Source organism: Rhinoderma darwinii, chromosome 1 (assembly GCF_050947455.1).
Source record: "Rhinoderma darwinii isolate aRhiDar2 chromosome 1, aRhiDar2.hap1, whole genome shotgun sequence".
Classification (NCBI taxonomy): domain Eukaryota; kingdom Metazoa; phylum Chordata; class Amphibia; order Anura; family Rhinodermatidae; genus Rhinoderma; species Rhinoderma darwinii.
The window spans coordinates 355890388-355899376 of record NC_134687.1 but is presented as its reverse complement, the minus strand read 5'-3'; the positions used below and the strand labels follow the sequence as shown (position 1 = coordinate 355899376).

At 35.2% G+C, this 8989-nt stretch overlaps 1 protein-coding gene across 5 annotated transcripts in view; it reads right to left on the bottom strand.

The window, feature by feature from the left end:
• Nucleotides 1–218: 218 nt before the first annotated feature.
• Nucleotides 219–8989, bottom strand: part of NFIB (nuclear factor I B) — a 194765-nt gene continuing 185994 nt past the window's right edge. For 4 of the 5 annotated variants that reach the window (XM_075826742.1, XM_075826733.1, XM_075826758.1 and 1 more), the window contains one exon: nucleotides 219–7365. In XM_075826742.1, coding sequence (XP_075682857.1) covers nucleotides 7236–7365 — 130 coding nt within the window. In that variant the 3' untranslated portion in view covers nucleotides 219–7235. The remainder of the gene's footprint in view (nucleotides 7366–8989) is intronic. The other variant, XM_075826766.1, reaches the window with a different exon arrangement.

The window sequence follows — 8989 nt, the reverse complement described above, 5'->3', positions numbered from 1 at the left end:
TACCTTTAGATATCATTAACACACACCATCAGATTGGACAGTTGTAAACTTTAGCCACTATTACTAAATATCCATCACCGATCACTGAACAGTTGTGAAGATCAGTGCTCTTACTAATGTTGTATAGCAGAGAATTAGCACTTATTGGTAATTGCAGCCATTTCACCTTAAAGAATGCCTGAAAAGTTAAGTGGAATAAAAACACAGAAAGGCGCGTCTGTAGCATAGCTCATTTTATTGTTTAAACAGTTTTTTGCATAGGAAATATATCCGCTTCCAGTAATTGACTGCAGTATGAGCAGCTGCTAGCAGTATAGGCTGGATATAACAGTAACAATCACATTAAGTCAAGCTTGATTTACACCAGTTTAAAACTTATGGCAAATTGGAGCTCATTTGTTGCTTGCAATGAAATTACCACCCAAAAAAAAAGCTTAATTATTCAACATCATGACATGTTAAACTCATATTGTTTGCAGGCTCAGCCTTATCCTAGAGACCCGAAGAATTAGGTACATCTAACCCAGTGATACTCAACCTTTGTTGGAAACAAACATTCTTTAAATTGTTAGTCCAGTACTAACATTCTGGTCAAGCTATAGGCCAATACAACATTGGGATAGATTTACTAATGACTATGCATTAAAATTGAATGTAGTAGTATAAATTTAGCAGCTAGGAACTTAAAAATGTTGAGCATTGTGCAGGAATAAGAGTACGTGAACAGGGAAGAAAATCATGACAATGAACTCTACTAAAATCATGATTATGGACTAAAATCATGCAAAACACTTGATTTCTACAGGAAAAATGGCAGCTTCAACAAGAAACTTGCCTCTACTTGACGTGATGAACATAAAAATGTAATGAATAGGCATTCCACAGATATGAATAATATACACATAAAGTATGGTTTGCCTGTTCTTCTGTAAATCTATCCCAAAGATTTGCAATGGTGGTAGAAAATCTATAGAGTGGAGGCAATTTACAGTACGGTCTAGTAGATCATGTAAAATTGGTCTCTTATTATGGACAAACGTTGAGTACCAATGATAAATACAAATACATCCAGACTATACATATAATTTGAAAATGTTATACCATTTGGAAAACATGCATACATGTTCTATGGAGAGGAGTAAAATCGTACAGGATGTGCCAAAAGTTTTAAAATGGATCAACCCTGGTGTGTAGCTAGCAAGCAATAAACTGACTACTAGTCACCTACAGTTGTACTAAATGTATCTAAAGAAACACACAGTCCTACAAAAAGGTTGTTCTCAGAGAAATATCATTGATATGGGGGTAACCATTTCCCAGGCTTCTAAGAAGTCCTATAAGACAAGCACAAAGAAACAGTTCGATAAAGAACATCTGATCAGATGTCCGTTTTTTCAGAAGCCCAGGCCTGGGACTGAGTTACCCCCTCACATTCTACATGGTGTATATTTTTTTTTAATTATTATTATTTATCTGTGAAGAAGAGATTCTGAAACATATTTACAACTGAACTCAACAGTGAGACTGTGAAATTGAACAGGCACTGCTAACTTATTTTGAGTTTTTGGTAAACATTTTGCTGGTTTTTTTTCTTTCTCGTTTTGCATCAACATTTTATCAGTCCGTGCAACTTCAATGCCCTCAATGAAAAATGCATAATAAGCCATACTTCTTTAAAAAAAAAAAACAAACACTAAAACATCCTTCTGCATAAAGAGATACATTTTGCCACATCAGTCCCTGTAGCAGTTTTAAAACCATTCTGTCAAAAATAAAGTACTACAAACACTAGCTTCAGCGTAACCAGGTGACTCTGCTTTCAAAGGTGTCAGTCTTTTAATGGGATAACAAGGAAACCATGGTCGGCAAGTAGCACTGAAGCTCAATATTTCACAAATTCAACATACATTTGAACTGCAACACACAGATATTTCTAAAGAGTAATAACTATTAAACCCTTTATATCATAGAAAAAAAACTACTTACAACCATTGAAGGAAATCAATTGCAACAAAATATGTAAAAATTGACCGTCTCCAGCTAGTTCTTTTGCCCCCCTTTAAGTATCAAAAATGTGACCGACAGAGTTGTGGCGTGGAAACAATACAAATAATTGTCATGGCAATTTATTTCATGCAAGGGTCATTGTGAAGGGTGGAGGGGCAAAGACAGTTGTTCATGTTACGTTCAAACTGAACTGCTCACACATGCCTACACAATGAGGTTGTGGAATAGGGAAAAATACAAGGAAACTAGCAGAAAGTGCATTTCTGAAGGACAAAGCTTGTGAATCCTTCAATTTAAATGGAGTATTAATGTGTTCAACCAAACCGATTGAAATTGCTTAGTCTGCATGTTTAAATATCTTTCTTTGAAATAAAAAATAAAATTAATGTCCACGAAGCATGCAGATGGTTAATGTCAACAAAAGACCTTGACAGGAACATGTAAACTATGCTTGGGGCCTAACTCCCAACAACATCATTGAGCTTTCATTAACCAAAAATACTGTACAAAGCATATGGGATCATTTCTACAGGCTTTTTAATCTCAGAAAAGACTTTAAATGTATGCAAGCGACTCCTGGTTTGCTAAATGTGGAAGGCCATATATATATCTCATCCCTTATCCATCAACATAATAGGGTGTCCCATCTGGTTTTTGTCGTCACCAACCATAGTTTCATACAAAGTAAAGAAAAATGGATAGTAGAACTGCTGAATACATCCTATAAAATCTCTTTCCATTAAGTCCTTGTGAAGCTACAAGTTGCAAATCCAAAATTGATGCTCCCTGAGGACATAGTCGTGTGTGACTTTAAGAGTACTGCTCTAAATTCTAGGCTTTATCGGGAGTGCTGTGTGTACTCAGTTCTTAAACACCAACATGTATTCACAATCACATAATGCATTTTGCTAGAGGACATTCACATATGTACTAAGACAGTGATGCTTCCAACATTCTGAAATGCTCCAAAAACCAACTTTTCAAATACTAAATACAACAAAATAACCTTCATAAAATATAACTTTTCTCATTTCATTTACATTTTTCTTAAAGGATTAGCAACCTACACTTTTTAAGTAAAGGTAACTCTGAAACAAACCCTAACATGGACAGCACTTTTAAACTTTTTTTTTTTTTTTATTATTATTATTTTTCAAATACATAAATTAGGGATCTGGAGAGTTTTAACCCAAGTCCAGTTCCTATACAAGCAATATTCTTGTTTACTTTAAAAAATGGAAACAAAATATATTCCCATTGCAAATGCTTAAAAGGTAGCTTTACAAACGAGGGCACGTGTAATTCAACAAAAATCATAACAAAACTATACAGTGTACAAATAACTGTCGGCAAGGTTCATTACAAAGACCCTCACTTCTCGCTACTTACAGCTTCACAGATTCATTCACATATTTTTTTTTTCAAGCTGCCCATCGGAACTTTACCCCATAACTATGTTGCTATAATGTAGGATTTCCTTTTTTTGCCATGTCTATGTACAGTTTCCTTCACTGTTTTTATTCCCTTTCAGAAACTAAGCCTTAATGTTCATGTCACTCTAGGGGAAACACACTTCAGGGGCAACACCAAGAGGCCAAGACTGCAAAGCAATTAAATAAGAAACAGAACAGTGCACAAAGGATGAAAAAATGTAATCTTATCAATGGGGAAGGAAGGACCGCCGAGTGCCTTTTACGGGCTGATTTTATATATATATATATATATATATATATATATATATATATATATATATATGTAATTATATTTTTTTTAATTAAAGACCAAATTAAAATAATCTTTTTTTTCTGAAATCTGGAACGTGTATAGAGCAGAATGTCCTAACATATGTCATAAAATGTACCTCCAGAGACCTCTTAGGGTAGAGAACACTAAGACTTCTGTGGTGGTGAAGCACAAAGTATGTTACCTCATCATTATAATTTTGTATTGTTTGCAGATGGTTTCTTCTTAACCACATATATGCATAAATTGAATGTTTATTAAAAAATAATAATAATAAAAACACTGGTTGAGAAGACCTACTAAAAGACTGGTAATGGAATCAAACAAGAGAGCTGTAAGATTATTTGTGTTTTGTAAATGAATATATTCGGCAGACGTTGTTGTTAGAAGAGAATAATTATACCTAAAACACCCTTTAAGTTTGGTAAAAGTGCAAATATACAAATACAGCTTTTTTCCCTTGTAGTATTGATTGTCCTTGACAACTAGCCCTAATAAAGAGCAGATTAATGAGCATGTTGATATAAGGATAATTATCATTGTAGTGGTTTGCACAAGTTCATGTTTGCATTAGTTTTCCTGCTGTGCTATTGAGCATTTTAGTGATCTGCCTGAGTGGGTGAATCAAATGGAGTTGCCACATAATCCCAGTCATATCTATTCATTAGGTGATTGGCAGTGAGAACAATAATACATGTAATTGTATGAGGATGTGGTCACCAGGGTTCCACAATTCTGCTGCCATGTTTCACTTATGAGTACTTAACTGATGAGTGCATTCACACTGGGTGGTGAGTAAAATCATATTAAATAGAGAACATTCACTGGGCAGTTGTCCTTTGCCTTGTAAAGTGATCAATGACTGCCATCAATTAAAATTAACTTCTGTCTGTGCCGGGTCACTGCTTAAGGAACCCTGATGAATCTTTGATAAAGGGACAATCGGGATATGCTTGACAAAATAATGTGGAGGAACAGCGCTCTGGAAGAATTGTGCATAATAACGCCCATGTAAGTTACATTAGTGTGGTGATATCATCAACCGTAAATAAACAGAGCTTACCAAAGAAGGCAATGCAGCGTCACATCGTGCTAGTGGTCATGAGTAAGGTAGACTTTATACGTTAATGTACTCATATATAGCATGATACTATTACTCCTTATAAATATTAAGGCTTTGAAGTCAATAGAAAACAATACATGGAAAAAACGGCAATTTAAGTGCAATGCCATATTATGTATGTGTGTCTCTTCTTTATTCCTTGAGAAGTTTCATTGTGAAACCCTGTGGTCCAGGCCACTTGAGGCTACAGTGAAATATTTCAAGTCTAATGACATATTCCAGTATATTAAGGGTATATAATAATTCTATTAGGTAAAATTAGTTCTTTTTGAGATGTCAAATGTATAGAATTCTTAATTACAGTAGATAAATTGGGTCACTTTGCAGTCATGGCCACTCTATGGGCATTCTGCTATACAGCAGTCTTCTAAAGAGCTCAAAATTCCATTTTTCCAAGCGCCCACCCATAATATATATTTATATATATATTTATACGCATATATATAAAACAAAATTCCCTCTCCATGTCAGTACACAAAAGGACCACATCACACTGCAAAAATAGCAGTACCCACTTTGGTCAATTGAAAAAAAAAAAAAAAGCATACATTAAATTATTTTTTTTCTTCTTTTTTTATGTTTTTTCTTTATCTGCGAAATTACCTAAAATAACCAAATACTGCTAAAAGCACTACCTACATAGGCAAAACGTGGTATTGCATAATTTGTAAAAATTTGAACCCCTTTCCTGCCCCCCTCCCTTCTTCCCCACATTAATTGGAAGATGAAAAACATGAAAGGTTAATAGAAAAACACCAAAATACTGAAAATATTGCTGGTTGATTACTATTTTCAAGCGGCAATTATACACAGCCATGATATGCTTTATAAATGTGAGAAGGTATAACTGTTTAAAAAATCCAGGATGTCACATAACTGATCTTTCCCCTGTGGAGTAGAAAATATTTTTGTCATAAAAATGGTAAAGATTTAAAATTATAATAAATGCAGCAAAATAAGTTTTGTGATGTCACTTTTTTTTTTTTTAAATTCAAGGCAAGGCACGTAATGTGGACGTTATATTTTCGTGCAAATTAGAATTACTGGAAACTGTACTTTACTACTTTTTACCGTGTGAGATAAAGAGGCATAATTCTGTAGCCTATGCAAAATTACGTCTAAATTTGAATATTTGTGTTTTTAGAGCAACTTACTGACAGCACCACGCACGCGTCAGCGGAAAGGCATGGCATTCGTCTTCTCTCTATATGATGAAGAACGGCAGCTTGAACTGAATGTATTTCTGTCTTTATTCTGCCTTACTAGTGCTGATGCCCGCCCCCAATTTACCCAATTCAACCGATACTTATAAATAAATACAATATTTGGCCCTTAGTGGCAGCCTAACCAATATAAGTGCTTTAAATCATTTAACTTCAATAGTTCAAAATTATGATTTGTCTGGATGTTACGCTTTTTATCATATTTCTTTTTCTTTTACACACCCCTCATACATTGAGGGAATTAAATAATCTTATTTTTTTTCCTGTTAGTACCAGAGGGGACCACATGGAAAATCATAGGCTTTGTCTGGCACTGTGCAGGTTGTAGCTTTACAAGCCCTTTAGTTTAGAGTCAGAGGGCAGAGGACTAACTGTTATTATGCCCCAATAAATAATTATTTAATAGCACTTGCCTCTAATTTAATTATTTTGGGCATTACATCACTTTGTTCCATTGATTATTGAGGGATCTCTGTAAATGTACAAAGGCAATTGATTTTGGCAATAATCTGATGGATACAACTCAGCTGACAAGTTAGGTAGCACGCCAATAAACAAGTACGGTGTATAGCAGGGATTCTTGTAGTTACGTCTCTTCCTGATATTAATGATTGAAGGTCATATATAATGTTTGCTTTCCACATGCTGTATGACAACTATGTAAGGAGATCCGTGGTATGGGGTGACCTTGTGGCCCAATTTTATGCAGCTCTTTTGCTGCCTCACAGCCTTTCTTTTGTGGGAAAGATGGGAGTAGTGTTCCCATGCGTAAACAACAAGAAGACTAAAACCAAACAGGACTAGCTTATCATGCAATTATTAAGGCATCTAGAAAAGTCATATAAAATATATTGTCGTGGAGAAAGAGTGCCTACTTCCCAGCGGACATCAGATAACAAAAGCTAGTTGCATTCTATCATCCGTGAAATATATTAGCCACCCTTTCAGTGTCACGACTGTTTCCGCCTTAACCCCTTATGTGCTTCGAAGTCCTGAAAAGTAATATCTTGCATTGCTTCACAGGTCATGTAAGTACTAAAAGGTTAAAGGAATCAGTGATTGTAAGTGCTGCAAATGCTGGTCAGTATTTTTTTTTCTTTTCCACTTGTCCTTTCTTCCTAATATCTGTGTCATTTATTTCAATTGCTTGTCTCTGCTTGAAGAAATGGTTCTCCAATTATGTTTAGTCCATAGTTTTGGACGTTGCTTGGCAGGATTGATGTCCTGTTTGATACTTGGAAAGGGACCAAACTAGCCCAGGTACCAGGACTGCAAAAGAAAAACCAAAAATAATTACTTTGACTTTACTGCTCACACATATTATAAATTACATAATAAACTGATCAATAAATAAAGCAACACTAAAACAGATGGGTACATTGTAAGCAACTCTGCATAGTACAGACATAACACCCAGCCCACTGTCGTTCCACTGAACCAAACTTCAATTCTATCGCAACCTTAGTTCCATGCAATAGAACCCAGCAGAATAAAAGGTGTTGTAGGCATATTATACTTGTCTGAAATTAGTTTACCGCAGTGACTTCTTTGCAACCATAATAACAATGCTTCTAAAATGTTTTTAGAAAATATACTAAAGAAAATAAAAGTTATACATTCTTTTACAAAAATAATTTGATTATAAGCCTAAGCTTGTAGAAGGGCCGGTTCACATCAGCGTTGACCTTCCGTTCGGCTCTCTGTTTATCTGTTCCGTCCGAGGAACAGATAAACGAAAAGACAAACGGAAAGTATAGTTTCCATTTGTAACACCACTGGTTCCAATGGTATTTATTTGGTTTCAGTTTGCTTTAGTTTGCCTCCGTTCCGCTAGGTCTCCGTTTTTTTCACGGAAACAATAGCGCAGCACACTACGCTATTGTTTCTGTGAAAAAAAAAAATGGAAAACCTTGTGGAACGGAGGCAAACTAAAGCAAATAAATACCATTGAAAACAATGGAATTGCAAACAGAAACAATACTTTCCGTTTGCCTTTCAGTTCATCTGTTCCTCTGGCGGAATAGATGACCAGAAAGTCAAACAGCAGGCCAACGCTGATGTGAACAGGCCCTAATGCAGTTTATTCCATTAAATTTTTTTTAGCAAACACTGTTCTGCTAAACCTTCCATTGTATTTTGTACTATGTGACTCACTATAGGCCAGATTCACATAGGGCAGTTTGAGGCAGTTTTTGATGTCTTTTTTCTTTTTTTTAGTCAAAGCCAGTATAATGGGAAGACTTTTGCATTCCCTAGAAAAATGCATTTAAAACTGCACCAAATTTCACTGCGCGAATCTTATGAACTGGCCTCTTTGTTTTTGGTCAATCATTTTCTTTTTGCCTTTCTTGTTCCTGAAAATACAAATTCAGTATCTATACCGTAAGTCTATAGCAAAGAAAAAAATAAACTCAGGAAAGACACACACACACATATATATATATATATATATATATATATATATATATATATATGTGTGTGTGTGTGTGTGTTTTTGTTTACCTCATTTAACCGAGTTATCCATTTGTGTACAGCATAAAGTTAGACCAAGTAGTCTGAAGATGCCCCTAACTTATCACAGTGGCAGACTCTGTTTGACAAATTTGGTGCATCTTGCTAGACATTTTTCTACCAACTCTCGGTTGGCTTTGAGTATGATGCGTTTTCACCCATCACAGCCACATCCCTTCCCCCACTTTTCTAGCCACACACCCTTTTTTTTTTTTTTTAAGCGTCTAGTGAGGCACAAACATTTGTTTTTACGTTTGTCTAAAATAAAATGTGTCAAACTGCCCCAAAATGTGGCGCATGTTTGGACACATTCTAGACACAGACAGTAGTAAATCTGTCCCATTGTGAATCAATTGTATTCTACACAGATATATCCTCCCTT